This window comes from Protobothrops mucrosquamatus, unplaced genomic scaffold (assembly GCF_001527695.2).
Source record: "Protobothrops mucrosquamatus isolate PMUCROS unplaced genomic scaffold, P.Mucros_1.0 scaffold106, whole genome shotgun sequence".
NCBI lineage: Eukaryota > Metazoa > Chordata > Lepidosauria > Squamata > Viperidae > Protobothrops > Protobothrops mucrosquamatus.
Genome location: NW_015386478.1, coordinates 1427648 through 1450713, shown reverse-complemented (window position 1 = coordinate 1450713; position 23066 = coordinate 1427648). Strand labels below are relative to the sequence as shown.

The 23066-nt window shown below is 34.4% G+C and overlaps 2 protein-coding genes across 3 annotated transcripts in view; one reads left to right on the top strand and one right to left on the bottom strand.

The window, feature by feature from the left end:
• MCTP1 (multiple C2 and transmembrane domain containing 1) overlaps positions 1 to 1122 on the top strand; it is a 117297-nt gene extending 116175 nt beyond the window's left edge. For both annotated transcript variants that reach the window (XM_015812687.1, XM_015812688.2), the window contains 2 exons: positions 205 to 302; positions 1066 to 1122. In XM_015812687.1, coding sequence (XP_015668173.1) covers positions 205 to 302; positions 1066 to 1122 — 155 coding nt within the window. The remainder of the gene's footprint in view (positions 1 to 204; positions 303 to 1065) is intronic.
• Positions 1123 to 10464: 9342 nt separating this feature from the next.
• The window catches only part of SLF1 (SMC5-SMC6 complex localization factor 1), a 32312-nt gene continuing 19710 nt past the window's right edge, over positions 10465 to 23066 (bottom strand). Inside the window, exons 12-17 of the mRNA XM_015812679.1 lie at positions 22246 to 22391; positions 19059 to 19225; positions 18562 to 18695; positions 16640 to 16732; positions 15863 to 16045; positions 10465 to 11767 (exon numbers count right to left, since the gene is read on the bottom strand). Coding sequence (XP_015668165.1) covers positions 11259 to 11767; positions 15863 to 16045; positions 16640 to 16732; positions 18562 to 18695; positions 19059 to 19225; positions 22246 to 22391 — 1232 coding nt within the window. The 3' untranslated portion in view covers positions 10465 to 11258. The remainder of the gene's footprint in view (positions 11768 to 15862; positions 16046 to 16639; positions 16733 to 18561; positions 18696 to 19058; positions 19226 to 22245; positions 22392 to 23066) is intronic.

Sequence of the window (23066 nt, the reverse complement as noted above, 5' to 3'; positions counted from 1 at the left end):
GGCACTACTCATCTATGGCTTTTTGCCAAGTAAAATTATTTTGTTGATAGAAGTTATGTTAAAACCAGGAGTTGCTGTTTTCAAGGAAAAAAGTATGAAGCACTGATCAAGAATGGATGTACTAATCAAGAATGCCTATGCAATTAATTTTACAATGACATTAAAACACCAGTACTGATCTATGTGAACTGTTGCTTTGTTCAGGCATCAACAAATTTACAAAGAAACTCCGAAATCCATATGCAATTGATAACAACGAACTACTTGATTTTCTTTCCAGAGTCCCTTCAGATGTGCAAGTGGTCTGTATATATCTTTGATGTTAAACTTGAAGATATATTATTTGGGGGGGGGGATTAATGTTTTAATTAAATTGTGAATAAATAGTGAGTAAATGTAAGTTATATTACACTAACTTGCAACAGCTTCAGAGATATGTTGATGAAAGCAGAAAACATCACTGTAAAAAAACAAATCATTTCACTCAGTGCACTAAAATATGAAGCTAGTCATGCGAGGATGCTGAGATGGCCACCCTTTGCACTTTAAAAGGTCCTCGTTTGATGGAAGCATTTACATTAGCTGAAAACTGCCGCATTATTCCTCAAAGAATACTACGCTAAGAATATTTCTACTGACACCTATTTGTTCCTAGATTGTACAGTTATAATTGTAGCTACCTTTGTAATAGAGCTCTGAATTGTCCTAACTTTAAAAATGTCATTTAAAAAAATTTCTGGCTTTTAAAAAAAGTTGTTATTGGGCTTCTAAAAAGTTATTCCTTATGAAAGTGGGGTAGGAGAAGGCTTTACTGAAATGTTTACTGTCATGGTCTCTTTTCCAACATACTCATTGTGTTATTGTTATTTTTGTTTTCCTTCTTCCCCTTGACCTAGTAATTTGCCATGGTTTGCATTTTAGGAACGGTGCCCATGTTGCATTTTGTCTGGACAATATTGCTTCCTTCCCTAAATATTTCTAGCCCCATTGTGTAGTTGTCTTTTTTAGAAAAAAATCTTTGCTTTACTAAGTTGAAATTGATGTCTGAACTCTATGTTTAAACAGGTGCAATATCAAGAACTGAAACAAGACCTTTCTCACAGTCCAAGTAAGAGGAAATAAAATAACCTTGGTTAGTCAATTCCATGTGCTGGGCAGATCAGCATCTGAACAAGGCATCATACCGTCTGAGCAGGATTTCTTCTCTTTCTAATGTTTTGTTTATTCTCTTTTGGGTTGTGATTTTTTTAAAAAAATTGGTAATCTTAATGAGAAATGTGTAAATATTGTACAGAGAGATTTAGCAGGGAAAATATTCTTTCCTTTGTACGGAACTACAGTGAAAGTTTGAAATTTAGCTTATGCTCCAGCTTTGTAGATGAGAAAAGCCATCAATAGCATGAATATGGAATGGTACGTGATAGGCACATACAAAGGGATATAGATGTGCTAAATGTAATTTAATTCATGCTAATTAATATTAAGAAACCAAATAACTGATCTTTTTATCCTAAAAAGGATGTTCACTTTAAAGTTCCATGTTATACATATTACTAGACATGCCGAGAAAAGCAAATTCATTTATTTTTTCCACCATTATCCTTGCCTGCTGCAAATAACCAGACATTATAAGTTAATCAGGGCTTGCTGGAAGTAAATGAATTACATGCAACATGCAAATGTCTTAATGGATCTCCAAAGATTTAAAGAATTTCTTGATACTTTTATCATTCCACTACAAGGTTTCGAAAACATATTCCTATATCTAAAATTACTGCCAGATTTATAACTGATTCCGTATCTAACTTTTATAAAAAAATTAATCTTGATTTGTATTTGTTAGCCTCATGAACAACCTGCATATATTTCATAAAATAAGTTTTAAGCACATTGCTTCAGATGACAGGTTATGAACATCTTCTGTGCACCTAAATAATACTTTAAGTTTACATTATCCTAAATTTTTATAGGAGTCAATGGAAACAGGCAGATTTTCTTTATTTTTTCTTTAATAAATTAGTCTTTTCTCCAGAAGGTTAAGTGGCTAATTATATGCAAACCATTTTATATTATAAAAGATATTGCAGTTTAAGCTATTGTTATTGCATAACAAATAGCTTTGGATATATATACTTAATGACGTATAGGAATATTGATTTGAGCCAGTATACTTTTTTTAAAAAAACTTACCACATAATTTTTATAGAAAACTTCCAAGGGGATGTAAAAAACAAAGTAATTTGTGACCTCAGGGGGAAAAGGTTTCTATGCTTTTCATTTAGAATATTTCTCTTGAAATTTCCCCAGATTTTATTGACTATTTATACAGTCTGTTAGAAGGAATACTAAACTGCAGAGAACGCTAACCCTGAACATGTTTTCTTGAGTAGCCAGGTAGTTTTGATATGCATATGTATAAAGAAATTTTCTGGTTGCTTATTATTGATGGGCAATATTTAAATAATGGAAACAAAAACTTTTATTGATGTGAATATTGGGAAAGAGAATATAGCTCTAGAACACTACACTAATTTAAAAACCTGTTGCAAAGTATGTGAAAGATTTTCCCCTGTGATGTCCTCCTTTATTATTACCTTGTTAGGCATACATTTCCTGCACAAAATACTTATTTATGCCATTAAATATGATGATAAAAAGTTTGGCTGTTCCATGTGAACTACATAAGAATAAGCATGCATCTCTCTCTGTCTGTGTGTCCATTTTTTTGCACAGGAATGTCAGGGATCATATCCTGAGTGTTATTTTCAATTCTTGGCTCTAGTAACAGCTTAACTCTTAGATAATTTTTGCCTGAAAACAATTACAAGTGATACTGCCTCCTAAATCTTCCCTCCTGGTTAAGGAGGGATAAAGCTGTCAGTTTCACAATCTCCCATACTGCATTTTAATTCTCAAATTCCCTGTTACGTATATGAAGAAATGTGTGAACAGAGATAATCAAACTAAACAAAATCCTAATTTTCACTTCTGTGCATCCAAGCCTTTTGCCAAGCAATTCAAGCTTCCTTTTCAACCTAGTAAATGTCTTATGTTCTTCTGCACTTGCTGCTTGAGACCTTTTTTCCACTTGAAGGAAATTCACCCAGTGAATGCCATAAAACTTGCTATTTGAAAAGTACTTAATATTGAAAAAGTAATTATGAAATAAGGTGTGACCAAGCTTCATGTCTATATAGCCATATAGGCTACATTAAGACTGTGAACTTAATTGGAATCTTTCAACTCCAAACACTCACTTACCATCCAGCCACAAAAATCTCAGCCTTTAGTCTTTTTGTGAGGAGCAATTGTCCAGAATACATCTGGGCGATCTCACAATCTCTCTTTTCTCTGAAGAGATTTTGCCAGCTAGGTCTGCTTTCTGATCATCGATGTCCATCATAATGCCATTTCCACACCTTCAGGGCCATCTAGGTCTTCATTGGAAATCTTCCCACATAAACAGTGTTTTCCCCCCCAAGGCAATCAATCCTTAACCTGTTCTTACAAGTCTCCCAAGGACATACACTCATTACCATTGTAACTGAGTCCATCAACCTTGCTGCTGGTCACCTCTTTCTTTCTGTCTTTCCCAGTATTATAGGTTTTTTGGAGAGCTGTGTCTTTGTATAATACACACAGATAATATTCTGATTTTATGATGTAAAACTTTAGTTCAAACCTGATTTGGGGATCTGGAAAACATCAATTGTAGAAAAAAAAACTGGGAATAGGTCTGGCCAGCTTGGGGCCAAATCCAAAGTGAACTTCTCAATTCCAAAGCTCTTGTCTCACATTGATTAGCATGGAAAAATTCACATACATCTGTGACTTTTAAATTTTTTTTAAGGAGAGCACAATGACATTTTAATTAATAGACAACAGGTGGTCCTTGTTTAACAACTATTCGTTCAGTGACTTTGAACTTACAATGTGTTGAATGATGGGTATTTACAATTGAACCTTGTACATAGGACTGGTGTAGCATCCCCTCAGACATATTATTGCTGGTTGCAACTTTCTTTGCCAGAATTTCTATAGTTGTGGTATGGTCATTTGATTTTGTGCTTTATGATTACATTGCTTAGCAATGGAAATCCTAATTATTGTTGCTAAGTGAGGAGTAGTTGTATCTGATAACATATGGAGTCTTCAAAAACTAGAGGTGGGTGGTTGGGATTTGATTTGAAAAGTATTCTTCAAAATTAAAGAATAACTATTTGTTTATTGGTCTTTTTTCCTTGCATAAAGCCTGAACTATTATAGTTGCAAGAGTTTTTATGCCAAGAAGCTTTTACAGTTTTAAGGTGATGAATATGCCTTCCTCAATTCTGGGGAGAGGGAATTTATCTAGGGAATAAAAATAGGGTCATTGTAGAGGTTGCCTATGTAAGAAACCAGTCACAACTACATGATCAATTTTAATGTTGTAGCTGGAAATAGAAGAAAAGCTTAACAATGGATTATGCAATAAATGGTGAAGGAATAACTTTGATACATAAATTAGGAACTTATTTCAGAAGAACAGGATGAAGGAATTATTCCAAACCCGATTATCCTCTTAGCATGTCCACATCTACTTTTAATTAGCCATTCAGTTTTAATTGTAGGCAAAAGAAGTCCTAACTTTCTTAATGCACATATGTAATAAGACAGTTTTTAGGCTATATTATACTGTAGACTTTTCTGAGCAAGTAAAAAGTAGAAAAGAATTATAATCTTTCAGCCCTGAGAGAAAGTTTAACTTGATTTTGAGGAAGAAAATGTAACACGTTGAATCTTTTCACATAACAGCAGGAGATGATTCACATTTTGCAGAGGGTGCAAAATGTTTGCATGCAATTAAAAATTAATAATATTAGATGAGACAGTTCTCATGGTTATATTTATATATCATTTACATCTATTCAATATAATTTTAGAAGACATGGCATAGCCTATTCTAGAAAGAGTAAGAACTTTGTTAATAATTGGAACTTGTTCAAAGAAAATCAGCTAGAAATTTTTCAAATACTTATTTTCTAGATTTTTTGTTTTAGATTGGTACCCATGCTGTCAAAAGCATTTTTACAAATTTATCAAGGCAAAAAAATCCACTTAGCATAATATAATGCTGAGTCTGAATTCTCTTGAAATATGTCCATAGTAGAATTTTCAGAAGTGGACTCAGGACTGGTAATACTCAGTTACTGACTGTAACTGGAACTAGGACTCTATTACTAAATGATGTGTCATAAAGCAAAAAGAAAAAAATCACATGACCATGCCAAGTTATGATGCAGTTCTGATTGCAGTTGTTAAGCAAATCCCATTTAGTCCTTCTGTGTGATATCACATAACCATGACTTACCACTTCTTGCCAGCTTCCCCATTGACTTTGCTTGTTGAAAGCCTGGAATTAAGGTCACAAATGTTGATCAAGTGACTGAGACTCAATGACCATCATAATTGCGACCTGGTTACTAAATGGCCAAATCATGGTAGTGTGACTGCCAGGATGCTGTGATGGGCACAACTTCAAGGACCAGTCACAAGTCTCTTCATTCAGTGCTGTCACATCAAATTGACACATCACATTTTTCTACGACCATTTAACATATAACACAGGAATTTGAGGACATTTTAGATAATTCAAAAAGATGTATTTATACAAAGTTAATAAACATTGGACTTCCTGGGAAATAATTGTGAAATGAATATGGCTTTGTTTTCAGCAGAACTGTGGTGAAATGAGAAGCCAGCAAACAGATTAAAGTGTCAAATTTCCTCTCTGGATAAAAGGGAGGAGCTGGGATTGCCCATAAACATTCCATACAGAGCTAAGGAAAAAACAATTTTGCCCAAGCCGCAGTTCAGAGCCTTCAAACAGTACTGGATTTCCCCATTTCCTTTCTTAATTACTTTGGGACCTTCCTTGTTAATTGCTTTTTGAATATCAAAAACCTTCAGAATGTCAAGTTTCATTGTACTGGGCAATTCTTCTATATTCAGTGAAAGAAGTTTCATGTAAGTTTAAGAACTTTAAAAAATATTCTGAAATAAACGGCAAAAGGGAGAATATAATGTTGATTTTGAAAAGTTATACATGGACTAAGGGACCCTATGGATTGAAAATAAGATTTTGAAATTATAAGAATCGTTCCTATGGGTTGTTTAAAATCCTGTTAAAAATGTATGCAGATTTCTCTAAGAAATCATCCTGTTGAAAAATATTGGGGATAAGAAAAAACATGAGAATATTTTGAAGGCTGGACACTAAAAGTAACCAGAAATTAATTATAATTAAAAAAGAAAAGACCCACTAATATAGAATAAAGTATTTTAATTTTGGCAAAATTTAAGAATATTTGGGAACAAATTTCTATAGTCTGCTATCATTGTATTAGATAATCATATCCACAGTTGTAACTGTCTATTGTTTTAAAAACATACTTATTTTTTCTATTGCATTTTTATTTATTTTTAAGAACATGTATTTTTCTGATAATGTATATATTTTTTAACTTTTCAAAATCAACATTATAATCTCCCTTTTGCTGTTTATTTCAGAATATTTTTAAAAGTTCTTACAGTCACATTACCATGATTTGGTTTGGTTTGACTTCTTTTTCTTTTTTAATAATTTAAAAAAGATTGTCTGCTACTATAAAATGGGTTTAAAAGAGGAGATAGAAGACGATGCAACTGAGATCAGATTGTTTTGGATTTCAATTTAAAAATGACATTACAAGAGGAAAAGATTATACACTGAATTTACTAATAAAACTGACTGATGTCTTAATAACTAATAGGACACAATAAGAGTTACTTGGACAACTTTCATCTCTTAAACTTATAAAAGAGATGTGTTATACTCATAATCAGTTCTGAGAAAAGCAAAAATAAAATAAACTTTTGGGACAGTTTAAAGAGGATAAACATCAAAAATTTTAAAAGCAAAAAATATTAAGTTGGCCTATTTGATTTAAGGTAAATAAATTTGATTAAGGTTTTCTAGTAGTTCTTAATAGGTTTTTCTCAGCGAGGACTGAATGACAGTTTTAAAGATTTGTTTATAGGTAAAATATGGGAATAAGGGATTTTTAATTCCATTTTTAGAGAAATTGTTTAGAATATGATTAACTCAACTACTGAGAAACTAGCATGTTTGTAACTGGTGGGAAGTTCATTTGAGCAGTATTAGCAAACCATCATAAGCCTTTTTTGAACTGGGATAATTCATTTTCTACTATTTATTTGCTATGCATTTAAATTCTATGTGACTATACATTATACAATCTATGATTCTTCTCTAATATTCCTGATTACAGTATTAATACACAATGTTCATTTATATTTTAGCAACTAGTCTGTAAAGGCCAGTTTGGAGTAGTGTTTAAGGCTCCAGGTTACAAACCAGGAGACCATGAATTCTAGTCCTGCTTAGGCATGAAGTCAGCTGGTTGATTTTGGTCCAGTCACTTTCTCAGTCTTAGGAAGAAGGCAGTGGCAAACTACTCCTGAAAAATAGTCCATGGACTTGGCAGGCAGGCACCAAGTGTCAACACTCACTCAAAGGTATTCATCTCCATTTTTAAAAAACCCACTATTTTTGTACTGTTTTATTGACTTGTAGACTGTTACTTTCTTATTGTGGAAGAAGCTGTCTAGGTAATGTAAGAACACAATTAACTGAATAACTATACTTCATTTTTATGTAGTTAATTTATATCCCACCTTTCTGTTTATTCCAACACTCAAGGGGCTTACATTTTTATACCATAAAATGTATAAAATGAAACAAAAGTATTTAAAAGCTTGGCAAAGTGTTTGTGTCTGTTTGTTCCCCATCTTCCTGAATGTTGGGAGAGGGGGAGCTAAATGCACTTTCTTAAAGAGAAAAAGCACCAAAATAGATCAAGATAACTATTGCTAAGTCTAACTAGCTCAGAAAGGTTACAGTTGGTACACTAACATAACTGTGTAATTACAGAAATATGCCCCTTTTTCCTGCTGCCATCTACGAATGCAATGACAAGGCAAGATTACTTCCAAACGGCAAATCTGCTCTTTCCGCAGGAATTAACCACATCCAAATCAAGTTTCATCTCAGTCCAATCCCATTCGTTACCAACAGCATTTTCACCTTTATTTTAGCTTGTTCTCCCTCATCTGGCGTTACCGAGATTAGTGGTATTCAAGAGTACTGAGGTTTGGGTTGCTTTAGAAATAATAAATGGATGGATGGATGGATGAATGAATGAAAAATAGATGATAGATGACAGATTATAGCAACATGAGTCCATTATGCCCAGCATCATTTTAGGGTACATCCCAACAGGAAAGATAAAAAGCAAAACAAAATCATTCCTCCAATGCTTAGCTCTGCCAGAGGGACCAGATAGATAAAGGACTGATGGTATTAAAAACATCCAAGTGTAATCTCCCAGCATGACCTAATAGGTCTCAGATAAAACCCCAATTAATATGATTGCAGAAAACCTGTTTCACCCAGATGGAACTGGAGCTGGAAAACACCATTTTTAAAATCACCTTATCCAAGAAGAGCATATTTAACAGACGTATGATCGAAACAATGTTCTGGATCAAGGAAAAGCTTTTTCAGTAAAGGTCTTATGTAGGACACAACACTCGTCACGGGAAGATATTGATCATCACCCAACTTCACCTGACTGATTTAATCAGCCAGAAAGGGCAAGGATCAAGCAAAGTCCTTGTATCTGTCTTCTGTCTTCGTCTTTCTGAGCTGCAAGATGAAGAATATTCATATGAACCTGCCAAATGGTTGCCAAGGTTACCTTCCTGTGACCTACCCTAATACTAGAATCCAAATTGAGGGGAATGCAATAGATTTTGCAAATAACGAAACAGCTCATTTTTCTGGCTTCCCTCACCCCACATCGCAATGGAGGATTTCCGACTAGTGCAGAAAAGTATCACTGCCCCATTTTTGTGCAGGTGCAATGGAAACAGCTCATGGATCAGCCAGGGCTCTAATGATAGGACAAATTTATCTACTTATTTATAAAATAAATGTAGAGGCCCACATGGCTCCACAATGTCACAGTGGTTTAGAAATTTAAAAAGGCCAGAAACATGCCAATATCAGAAAATGAGTTGCTCAGAGGAAACAATAAAAAACCCCTGCCCCATAATACATCTAATCTAAAAGGGCCTGACAACCTCCAAAGACTGGAGAAGATCCAAGTTTCTAAGGCTCACTGAAAGATAGACAGGATAGGGGGCATTTCAAAATTATGGGGGAAAACTATTCTAGACAGCAGGGGCTCCAGCAGAGAAGGCATGCTTCTGATTTCCATTAGATGACATTGTTTAATTGGACTTGGAGCATGCCAAATATGACCATACAGGGCAGATAGAAACCAAAGGAGACAAGTGATTCTTCAGATAATCAAGCCCTATGCCACATAGGACTTTATAGGTAACAAACCAGTACCTTGAATTGCACCTAGAAACATATTGATCATCGGTGAAATGATCAAAGAAGAGGCATTACATGAGCATTAACAAAACTTGCTCATGACAGCTCACACCACTGCTTCCGTGTAGATCTTAACCAGGATGGGGTAAATCCTGAAACAAGCCCCCCTTCTGAGATTATTCTTTGACCTCTGATATGCTCCCTTTCCCTCTCTGTCTGCAAAGTTGGTCCAGAAAAATATACTGATCAATGATACAGAAGGTCCTCGAGAGAGCAGAGGACCATCAAATACCAGCATTATCAATCAGCACAAAAAATTCCATCTCAGCTTTATGCCCTGCTTTGAAATAAAACTTGGATAAACCCAGCCATAAAAACTGTCTGGAGATGGTTTAAAAAAAATAGTACACACAAACTTCATTGCAAAATCTGAATCCCATTAAGTTTTGAGGAAGACTTTCATGGCCAGCTTTGATAAGGTAATCTTGACAGGAAGGCGAGATTCCTTTGTACCTTGAGACCTATGTGGAGACTAGAAGGAACAAGAAGAATGTGTTATGACCCAGCAAGACTGCTTTCTTTGAAAGGGGAAGCAGGAGGAGTTTTTAGTTACTAGAGAACAATCTTTCTGTGGGGCTCATAACTTTGAAAGTTCTCCTTTGTCCCTTTCAGAGAGGGAAGAGAGGTAGATTTATTGGAAAAAATACCGATGCTCTGGTATTTTGTAGCAGCAGAGATGGAATCTTACTTTCCTGTACCATCCTTTTTCAAAGGAAAGACACTTCTTTCATTCAATATACTTGACTCATTTGAACACAAAATATTTACTGCTTTAATTGGCANCTTTGAAAGTTCTCCTTTGTCCCTTTCAGAGAGGGAAGAGAGGTAGATTTATTGGAAAAAATACCGATGCTCTGGTATTTTGTAGCAGCAGAGATGGAATCTTACTTTCCTGTACCATCCTTTTTCAAAGGAAAGACACTTCTTTCATTCAATATACTTGACTCATTTGAACACAAAATATTTACTGCTTTAATTGGCAGCAATTAAAGTTTCAGAGATGCAAATATTCAAGGCAATACATTTAAAAATGAAGTACAAATGTTTAAAAGGGTTTGGGACATTTTTTAAAAAAGTACTGTATATGCAAGATATTACATAAAAATGACTTGTTATATTTTAGCATTGACAACACTATAAAAGAACATATACATCATCACAAAAAAACATTCGAACTTACAGACCAGTATTCTGAAAACCCATCAGTGTAGCAATCAAACCATCATTGTATAACAATAATTTGAAAATTAACTGAATTAATGCAGGGCAGTTGTTTTAACCCACTTGTGCATTGTAACAAAATTCACACAAATGTAACAGAAAGCCATTTGTTTGATATGTGAAGGAACCACGTTGGGCCTCAGACTAACATTTTATCAATCCATTCTAAAAATTAGAAATGTGCAAGAAACTAGTTTATTCATAGCGGTACTTATTAAAAAGCAAGAATCATACTGAGTTGTCTAATCCTGGCATATTCTAAAGCTAGTGTAAACTGCAGTTCCTGAACTGAGGAATCACTGAGAACTATATAGTTAGGGTAAAACTAGAAATCTCTTCAACTACTCCACAAAAGAGAGGAGACCTTAGTGGATGATCATAATAGTTTGCACATTAGGGTTCTCTAATATGGCTTTCAACTAAGCCAATCTTCAACCTTTCATATGTTGGGACAAAACACAACTTTTCACGTGTTTCACTTATCCAAGCAAAAATTGCCACATTAATGTTAGTTATGTATTTTAGGCAAGTCACACTAACTTTGAGGTTTGTTAGCTAAATATGAACCAGACATCTGAACTGTAATTATAATTTGCTGTAACATTGTGAAAAAAGCTTGTTTTTGTTCTCCTGGGTCATCTTTAATATCCTCAATAGTTTTCTGAAGATATTCTGGGAGTTTCTGGAAAGTTTCAAGCTCTCTAAAATAAAGATCTATTAACCAATGATTAGTAGAGTTCATATTAAGTTTATAACAGTCATCTGTCACCAGGAATGGATCTGAGCAACCAAGATTTTTAAAGGTAATAGGAAAAGGTTTAAATAAGTCATATACAGAACAAAGATTTAACAACATCTTGCAAAATAAGATTATCCATAACTCTTTGCGTTGATTATAGAAATTACTTTGTACTTGAGCATGAAATTCCTCAACTGTCTGTTCTGGCTTCACAATATTCAAAAGATGTTGCTTAGTTGCTGGACATTTTATGTAATCAAGTGGTAACTTTCCTTTAGAATCTTTTTGTTGCAGCAATATTGATCCTACAGGAGACAAAACATTAGTGAGAAAATATACACACATACGTAGACAGAAAGTGCTTAAGAAATGGCTGGACATGAATCTTAAAGATGGGCAACACAACAAAATCAGATTTTAAAAAACTAGATAAATAGCATAATTTGAATCAAGATTAGATGATGTTTTATAGTGTGATTTTAGTCTGCTAAGACACTATATTATAGCTATTAAAAAGTCTGTTACTGCAAGATTTATATCTTTTTTTTTGAGGAGATGCTTCATTCCACTCCACTCCCTAGAACCTCATAATCACATACAAAGTTTTTTCCCCCCAAAATTGAGGGCTCTTGTTGTTTTAAGTGGCACACAATTTATACCTTAAAACTCTCTAATAATGCAAATAAAACTTGTCAGCAACCAGGCTTGATGCAGACTCTAGCTAGTGATCCAACTCCCAACTCAAAAAACCTTTATTTGTTGTACATAGTTGTATGTATAAAAATAGGCTACAATTCTAAGCATGTTTTCAATTGTTTGCAAAAATGTAAGCATCCTGATAGAATTGTAGTCAATGATCTGAAACATGCCTCCAATTCAAACATGTAATAATTACAAGAAAGAAAAATAATGGTTTTGGAATGGGCTTCAGTCCTTTAGAGCTGACCATTATTGAAAGTAATCTCAAATAGGTAAGGAGACCCAAGAATATTTCTGCTATCGAAGTGTTCTGCATAGAAGAGTAGGAAAAAACTGAATAAAACCCTAATTTTACTTCCATGCACTCAAGCCTTTAACCAAGCAATTCAAGCTTCCTGTTTCAACCTTACATTTTTGAAATGATGCTGCCCATCCCTGCACTTTCTCCAACTTTACTTTTCATTTTGTGTCTAGAAAGTTACACGACTACTCCAATGTACTACTCCAACTGCAGATTCACATAAAGGCCAGTACAGCATTCTGAAGGCCCAGGAACCACCAAGTTGCCTGTCCCAATTGTGGTTAGTAAACAAGGACTACCTGTAAGCTATATTTACTTCAATGAAATGTCTTCTGACTAGACATATGGAATGCAATAGGGATGCAATGGGGCATACACATCCAAAACTATTGTTACTTGGTTTTCATCATCTTATATTATATTACACCAGGGCGTCCCCGGGACAATGGTGGTTCTTGATTAGGCTGTTGTCTACAGTTAGCTTGTTCATCTATATTAGTGGTTCCTTGATTGGGGTATTGTTTAGTTCTTGATTGTTGCACTAATGTTAATTTTAGTATTACTCTCTGCTATTCTAGGTGTTAATTCCTGGTGAGAAGGTGTTTTGGTATTTTTATTTCCTTTTTTTGGCTTTTTGACTGTCTGTCTTGAATGGTATGTAGATGATGTTAATCTTTACCAACTCCTACCAACACTGACAGGGCAAACACTAGCTAGCATATAAAATGGAGCAAACCCCACTCCCTTCTAGCACTGATGATGTTACCTAGTTTGGTAATAAAATGTCTGCAAGAAAACAACGAAACTCAGACAGCACCAAGGACCTCACAGTTGAACCCTGAACTACAAATACTCTTCTATCAGTAAATCTGATTACAGTATTCATTCTGGTTTTTAAGTATACTTTTATGTCTATTTTTCATTAAACTTTCTGTATGTAGTTATGATCTGCAACATCTTTTGCAACAGAAATAACAGATTAAGATAAAACTTTATTAATCAGGTTTTTGTAGACATCTCATAATCTGAGTTGTCATATCAGATAATAACAGTCTCCATGACAAAATAATTCAGAATTGGGCAAACAGCTTGTGCTTTCCAGATTTTTATTTCAAATGTTTCAACCAGCTGCATAAATACTCATATATTTTTGAGAGCACATTATCTCTGCTATATTGGATTTCAAAAAAAAGAAAACCTGACAAAATTCCTCCCTTTTATTCTAGAAAACAATCTGGTTCAGGCTGCAGCCTAACTATGCCATAAAAGGGATGAGTTTCTGTACTTCTGTTTCATCTAGGATTCTCTTTATCCACCATGGCAACTCATGTCTGTATAGGCCAGAAATTTGGACAATGATGTAAACATTTGTGATGGCTTTCCATTATGTTCTTACTTTGTAGAAAGTCATGCAAATCAGTCTAATATAAAAGCCTTTGATATGATAAAATCACTATATTGTCAAGGAACATATGATTTTTTTTTGCCTCTACATGTCTACACTGAGTAGCTTGCCTAGAAAGCATTTACCCTAATTCAGCAAGTATGTAGAGTTTGTAAAAGTCCACATTAATCAATGATTAAAAGTGTGCATTCAGGACTTACTAGAAAATAAAAGGGAATGAGTGAAGTAGGGATCTTTTGTTTCTTCTTAACAATGACCGCTGTTCATATTTTGTTTTGTTAGAATAGGGGAAAAAATTTATTACTATGTAACCCTCTGTCATATAGACATTATTCCGTTTAGGAAAAACATCCCATCAATTTAGATTTTACAGGATTGCAAACCACAGGATAAGAATTTTTTTTTTTTAAATTGGCAAATAACATGGGCGGTCATGAAGAATCTGTTATCTACATTTAACTGGAATGCCCTTTTCTGCCTAAAAATTGTTATGCTAAAACGAATACAGTACATGGAGGTAAGAAAAATGTTGTTGGATAACCCTGGCCAAATTATCATCTTTCAAAGTAACCTGTTTCTTAGGGTTGTTATGAGAATTAAAAGATGTGCAGACTATGCGGCACTAACATAAACAGATTAATATTAGTATAACTGTGGTGAAAGTTTATAGATGAAATTAGCTGTAGTAAAGAGAAATGTCATAACTCTGAAAGACAGATGTTGCATTATAGTTAGTTACTTAAAAAAAATAAAAGGCACACGGATGAAGAGTGAAAGTTTTGAACGGTTCTGAAGAATAAGAAATGTGAGTAATTCTACTCTGAATATGCAGCACAGAGTTCTTGTCAAGCTCTTGTCAAAACCTCTGACAGGCCAAAGCCTGGCAACTGACAGCAAAGATAAGTCTGAGCACACAGCCTGTAAAGTTGCCAGAAGACCTTGATGAATGAAAGAGCAAGTAGATCTTCTCCCTTAGGACAAGGGGATCATCCAGTGGCCATTCTTCATTGACACACAGGAAAAATGCACATCTGTCAGTGGAATGCCACATTCAATTGAGGACTTGGGCTTGCTGTAATATTGGGTCTTGCATCACTTAGACCGATTGAAGAGAAGCCAGGTATTGGCTGGGCCTGTCATCTGCATGGTGCAGTAGATAAATAAAACACCTGGGAGATTATGTTACTGTTCTGGAAAATATACACTGAGAGGGAAGAACAGGGATATATTGATTGGGAAAGAATGTCAGACAGAGACCAAGCAAAGAGCCTTTAGGGGGCAGGAGACCTCTGCAAATACAAAGGAACCTTCCAGAGCAAATAATTAATTTGTAATTTGGGGTAAGTTCAGCTAAAAAACTAAGTACGGCACTTTTTTTTTTTTTACTCTACACAACTGAGTTATATAAATCTAGAAACAAGATAAAAAATGAAATCAGAATGACACATGGCATAATAAAGAATATTACAAACTATGCTATGCGTCTACAGATATAAAATGCTCATGCATATGTTTGTGTAAACTGTTATACAACGTAAGTAAGACACAAAGGGTCGTATAAGTGGCATCTACAATAGTTTTTAGTGTTTTGTTATTAAAATAAGGCACCTTTTTCAGAAGAAAGAACAGATATTTGTTCAACGTAAATAAAAGCACATTGTTACTAAGTGGCACAAAGCAATCAGCCTAAGCATACTGCAGTTCATTGTAATATAATGTAAAATCAAGTTTTGGGATAGTATGAAATGCAATCTATACTATTATTTGTTAAGATAATCTTTAAAGCAAATCTGCAATTCAGCAAATATAAAAAAAAACCAGCCACAAATAATTTAACTGACAAGATGAATGAGTATAAATATGGCAAGATACACATCAATATTTATGAAAACCTCCAGCTTTCAAAATGACATTCCAAACAGCCTCCAATTTTAATACTCTGCAATTTTTAGAGATTCAAATTTCTCTAAGCTTATTTAGCATAAATGCACTCACCGCCATGCTGAAGTAGAAGCTCAGCAATCGCTACATGTCCGTTTGACAGTGCATCATGCAAGGGAGTCACCCCATCCACTTGACTGAATAGGTTTACCTCTGGACAATGCTGCAAAATTTCACAGACGCACACTGTGCTACCATGGTTACAGGCTTCATGCAAAGGTGTCCAACCGGCATAATCTGAATTATAAATTATGAGGAGTTTGAGGAAACAGCAAAATCCATATTGGGATGTTCATAAAAATGAAATTCAAATTTCTAAAAAAAATAATGAACACATTTCTACACAAAAACTTCAGTAAAAATCACATATAATTTGGTACTTTATTTTAACTTGATTTGAAAAGAAAGATGTATTTCATTGCAATTTTGCAATAATCTAAAAATATGTTTTCCATAAAGCAGATTTATATTATTAATATTATTAAAATTAAGATTTTTTTAGAAGTCAAAATGGTGCCGGTCTACTAGAATTTAAATAAAATTCTTATCCAGGAGAGAAAGCTATTTACCACTTTGAATTTATAATTATAAAATGGCTAGGTAGGAGTAATTTTTAAATAATTACTGTGCTTAATTGAAAACCCCAAGAATTATATGGAACAAATGACTGGTTCTACAAGCTTTTGTTCCAAGCTCCCACTCAAGTCTTGCTTTTAATGTATTTTTATGGGTAAGAAAATCATTATGAAGAATGTTACAAAGACATATCTTTCATAGTTATTTGGAAGGCTTATGATATCTATTCAATACAAAAAAAAATCAACCACTTACCTTTAACATTAATATCTATTCCTGGCACAGTCAGAAGACGAACCAATTTCTTCACATTGTTGCTTTTGCAAGCAATATGCAGAGCTGTCTCCCCTAGCATGCAAAATTCACAGAGTGTAAACAAAACAAAAAATCAAGGCAATAAGCAAAGCAAAAGGAATTAAGAGAGCTATTTGTCAGAACATTCATTCATAAAAAAGATCTCCTCTGCTCAGTGCAAATATATTTAAAGAACATTTAAAAAAAACCACCAAGCTTGTCTTCAGTCACAGATCCAGCAAAGATTGCACCATTAAAGGGTTAACCTAGGAATTATCTCCCCCCCCCCTTTAGTTGTAAAATGCATCAGTCACATTATAAAAGCACCAAATGATGACAGAATACATGGGCAAAAATGCTTGGATTTGAAGCCGTAAAAGTTTAGAATGCAGTTGCCCTCCCTTAATTATATTCATGAACCCACATTAAGTGCATGGCTTTTTTTGATACAGCGTTTGTAGCGTAATTCAACTGAATGTTTCTGTCCAAGCACGAGTGCCTCTACAAACTCAAGTATAATATGAAACTTCAAATCTGGTAACAGATGGTTTACTGTTTCTCAATAGGCTGTCTGGCTCCTGTACAGTACCAGAGTGAAAAGTGGAGGATGGGGGAAATGGAAGAATCTTTTTTTTTCCTTAAAAAAAAAACCCCACACATGCAACCTCATTTAGAACTAGAAAAAAGATTAAACAACAAAATCTGCCACTGAAATATGAATTGCAAACTTCTAGGTAATGGTGTAATTGCAGCAGGCTAGGTAAAACTATTAATTTACAATATTTTGGTGAACTGATTATATCAGAATAAGAGCATATGAAAAACATGTTGCCCAACATAAATAATGAACACTTTTTAAAAAACCATTTGTGCCATTGGATTGGGTCATTATTTACCTACAGGTAGAAAGGTAAAGCCAAGCCCTTCATTGAAAAGCACACTGCATACGGCTGAATCTATTATAAGCCACTTTACCAGACCTTGCTTTATATTCAGAACATTAGATTTATGCAAAGAATATTTGGTTGTTTGTTATAAGAAAGTACAATATCCTACCTTCAAATGTTTCTGTATTAAATGATAATTATATGCCAATTTATATTACTGTATAATCTCATTAATCAAAGAAAAAAATATAAACTTTAAGTAATTGTTTCTCAATTCTTGAGAAATTGGCACAGGCTGAGAATATAAAAAAACCATGCAAATTTTTTTAAAAAATTTTCCTTTTATTTCAGGCAATATAAGGGAAAGACCATTTTAATTGGATTGCTCTTACTTTTCCTAATAAATGTCAAGCTTATATTCATCACAGTTTTGTCACAGAGATCATATCAAAATTGTACCATAGTGCATTTCACTGAATTTGTGCTTTAAGAAGAACTTGGGCAAATTACAAACTGATTATTTAAACTTTCAATATTTATATTCCAATATAATGAACAGTGAAAATGCCTTGCATAGCCTGGGCTGAACGCCGAGAAAAACAAAATGCTCCATATGCTTAATAAAGATATGTAACACAGCATACACTTCTGTCTTTGTTCACAAAATGTTTAGGAGTGGAGGAGAGCAAGGGAATTAGACTTTCAAATCAGAAGATAATGCTGATCCTTTCCAAGCACAGATTGGGGTGGATTAGTGAAGTAAGACAGTCAGGATCCACATTTAAGGTATACTCTCAATTTAAAACTTGGTGTGTTTGGCAGATCCAGGTAAGAGGGGGGAATCCTGTAAAAAAGGGTCTACATATGACTTCCCATATTTAAGTATCTGGCGGTGTGCAACATGTAAAGCAGGGAAATGCTGGCTTATGTAATTATGTGATACTGCTTTACTGCACATCCTTTCATGTTTTTTAGCATGTTAGAAATGCACAATACCTTTAAGGTTAATCTTACGAACATTCATATGGTTAGCTGAAGAATGGCAATTTTCTTTGCCATGCAATATGGTAGGCTTGGTTTTTCTTTCAATATATTTTGGTAGTTGAGCAAAGTTATCCTTGGTTTGTACACTGCAAATAAACAAGCATTGAAAAGAGGGCATTACATGATATGTTCAGATCAAGCAATACTACTGTGTGTCACATTAATAAAGTATTCATGATTCTGACTGCTCGCAATTAAAACAGAAACAGCAACATTTAACACAGCAGCATATAACTCTCCCCAAAATTCAATAAAATAAGAATAATCAGTATGTAGGATATGGAAAGATACACACACCCTTGTACACACACAAAAACAACATGCCCATCACTGAAACAGCAAGCACAATAATTTGCAGACATCACAGGTCACTTAGAGTTCAAGAAATGGGTCAGGTCAGAAGTTGTCCCTCAAAGCAGAATCCTAGTGGTGTTGTAGATGTTACTTACGGTACATCGGGCAGGACTGTGGCTTGGTTCTGCTTATCGCCACTTAGCATCAGTAATGCCCTCTGAGACTCAGAGCATGGCCACTGCCCTATTTTCTTTTTCTTTTCTTTCTGCATCTTCCCTTTCTCACACACTCCAGTTTGTAAAGTAGGTAGATAGCAAGAAACCTGTTGCAGGAGTGACATTTTAGTCTGAGCATGTTGAAAGTTTATAATAGCACTACCAGTCTTTTCTTGCATTTAAAGCCCACATCTTTAAATAATATCTTTCAGGTAAACATGCTCTGTGTTTACACAACAGTTTTTCATCATTCTTAATGCTAAAGTAATTCCCATGAAACACATTTCTTCTGCTTTTATACACATTTTTGGGAATTCAAAACGACTCAACCTGCTATAGCAGAAAAATACAAGGGAAAAAAGTAGCATGGGAAATTTACACAGTCCTGTCCTTCCATGACTATGACAACATTGTACTGTACCTATACACCATAATGTAGCCTTCGATCTATTGCATTGTTCTTCAAACAGGACTGAATCTAGCCTTTTTACTGATTTTTTTCTACACTTTCTTCAAGAAGGAGAAAACATGTGATTTAGCAGCATCCATCTTGAAAAATTAATATTTAAACTTTTTTTTATACCTTCAGTATGTTCTGTCCACAGGCCTTTTGATTCAATGGAGATTGATCTGATCAGGACTAAGAAAAACGATTTTTCTTTTATTTCTTATTATTTCTTATTATTTTCTTTCTTATTTTTATTTCTTATTATTTCTTATTTATTTCTTATTATTTTATTTTTATTTTCATCTTTCGTTCTACAACTCTGTAATGCTTCCCTCCCTGCAATTTGTCCCACAATACACAGGACATGGTAGGGAAATGGCAGAAAAGAAGAAATTGAAAATGTGGTCTACTGTGGCCTCAGTTGAACCAAAGACCCTCCCCAAGCCTTCTATTGACAGGAAGGACACAATAGATGCAACTGATATATATGAGCTGAAGAAAAGAAGGAAAGTGCTCGTCTACTGATATCTTCTCTGCTGGCATTTCTACCATGATGTTTATCTTACTGAAAGATGCCTAAACTGGGTGAAAAAAATCCTTTCAAGGAAATGCAACGTTACTTTCCTCTGCCTGCCCATAGTCCAGGATTATTAGCTAAACTTCACTATGTCAATAATATCTGTTGGAAACTCTTTTTCATATATTCTAGTTTTAAGAACAATAGTAAGGAAGGTCACTATCTTGTGTTAAATTAAAAATTGTGAACTATTGTTCCAAAAGTTCAGAGCAAAATGTGAAATATTATATGTCAGAAGTATGGGCATTTGCAGAAAAGGTGTCAAGCAATGACAACACATGTCATGCATCTGCATTACATACTTCATTTTCTTATACATATGTAGCGTGTAACGACTGCACATAAATAGAAAATATGTCCTCATATTTGGAGCAAGCTTTGTGTTTGATTTTGTACAATGGGTGCTCAGGTTATATTAGCTTTTGGTCCCTCAGGAAACACACAGTTTGACCTGAAGTGCCTAAACTTCCACATGGAACTATGATTATTTAGCCCCTTTCCAGGATCCTACTTTAATGCCAAATAAAGGCCACAGCAGACAAGAGTCCGAGCAAATGAAATGGCTTAGATAAGAGAAAAAAATATACGAAACACAAAGTCTCAGATAAGGAAATCTGAAGGTGCAACAGAACAACTAAGTCGCTAACATGAAAAGTTAGAGATCTTAAATTTCCTCTCGGAAATCTTTTGAATTTTTATCCCAGCCCTTCTTACTGTTTCACAGAGGAGGGGGCTCAGCCATCATCGGCTTCCAGGCATTGCCTCACTAGTGCGTGAAAGAGACTGTCTCGTCCACCGTGCTGCCTTTTTCATGGTTAAAAAATGTAAAAAGTATAGTAATTTCCACTGTGCAAACTCATGGCTGAGCAGTTACTGTAGAAGCAGATGGTTTGGCCTTCCTTCTCTTCAACAAACAGAATCAAACTTTATTTAAAGAGAAAGCATAATTTCCTTTTTAATTTCATGTATTAATATACAAATAGTCAGTGTTGGTACAGTACAGGTAAATGATAGTGGTGTTCATATCGGAATACCTGCTATCTCAAAAGGAAAATTCCAAAAGAAAATGTAATGTTCTAGGTAGACCACAAGATGGGAATGATCTGATACAGATACAAGGTTTTTGGGTGGAATTTTAAAAGAGACACTGCAGGGATTTCAATGTATTACAAATCGCAAGAATGTGAAGATATGCAAAATACAAAAGTATGCAAAATGTAAATAGTATTATCATGCTCAGTTGGATATTAGCTTTTCAGTGCAGCCCAGGTCAAGATACAGACTGCACAAATAATACTGGAACTGTTTTCTTGATATAGGGTATAGTAACAGGATTTTGTCAAATACTTTGGCCACCTAATGAGAAGGAAGGACTCACTGGAGAAGGGCCTAATGCTGGGAAAGATTGAGGGCAAAAGAAGAATGGGACGACAGGGAATGAGGTGGCTGGATGGAGTCACTGAAGCAGTAGGCGTGAGCTTAAATGGACTCCAGAAGATGGTAGAGGACAGGAAGACCTGGAGGAACGTTGTCCACGGGGTCGCGATGGGTCAGAAACGACTTCGCAACTAACAACAACAAACAGGATTTTGAAAGCTTGACAGCATTTTTCCTCACTCATGTACTCAGGAATTAAGTCAAAGCAACTTTTGAGTTTCTTTCTAATATTTTCTTAAAACAGGAGTCTCCAAACTTGGCAACTTTTAAGACGTGTGGATTTCAACTCCCAGAATTCTTCAACCAGCATAGGAGTTGAAATCCACAAGTCTTAAAGTTGCCAAGTTTGTAGTTCCCTGTCTTAAATAATTTCTTTAATTATGGGCATAAATCGTTTTGCTAATTGCTATCATACTGTTTCTCCAAGATCATGTTTGTGGATCTTCACACTGTATGTACTGTATATGACAGAGAGCATATTTTCCTTGAGTAGATGGGGGTTGGGCACTTCTACAATCCACACACTTCTGATAAACAGGCAGACTGACAAAAGAGAGAGAGAGAGAGACAGACAGAGACAGACAGCTAGACAGACAGAGACAGAGATATGAAGCCAAAAGTAAAGGACGGGTCAGAATAAGATTAAATGAGCAAATGGCACTTACCATTTTTTGAAGCGAAAGTAGTTCATTAGAAAGAAGAGTGCTGCTTTGGAAATATAGATTTTTAAACACAGCTTCCGCAACAAACATTTCAAGCCACAGAGATGGGATAGAAGAAATGAATACTTTTAATTCTTCATATGAAAAATCTAAAAATAAGGGGAGCAAGCATTAAATCTTAGACCAGTAATCTGGAAAAAAATCCCTTTAATATTTGCTAAACCTTACATTTTTTGTAGTATTAATAAATAAATTATAAATAGTAATTATTGTTAATTTAATTGTCTGAAATAAAAACTGATTAAATTAATAGAAAGAGCAACAATTTTCAACGCAATCTTTATCAGGTTTTCAAGCTTAAATTAAAAGCTACATATCTCTAAACAAAATCTGTATCTCTACTATGTTTTTAAGTAAAACACAGATTCAGAAAAAACAATGAGTCAAGTTGGCATTTAGGGAAAAAATAGAGGCAATATTCTTATTAATCCAAATGAAATTGTTACAATTTTAACTTAGAATCTCAAAACCTGTATTAGGAGAGCCATTGCCAATATGCCTGTACATATTTTGATTTACATTATATCTATCGAAATCTAATATATAATATAAGCTATCTATACAATTTCCTATCTCAAAATGTGGATGTAGCAAATAGTATCTGTTATAGTTCTATAGTGTCAGTTGGAAACGGATACAAGAATATACCTCTGAATTACAAGCTCTATCATCTACTTATGGAGGCCAATTTTAAGGACATATGACTTAAATATTTTTAGCCTTATATTCACAATATACTTTACAAAAGTTCAAAATAATTCATT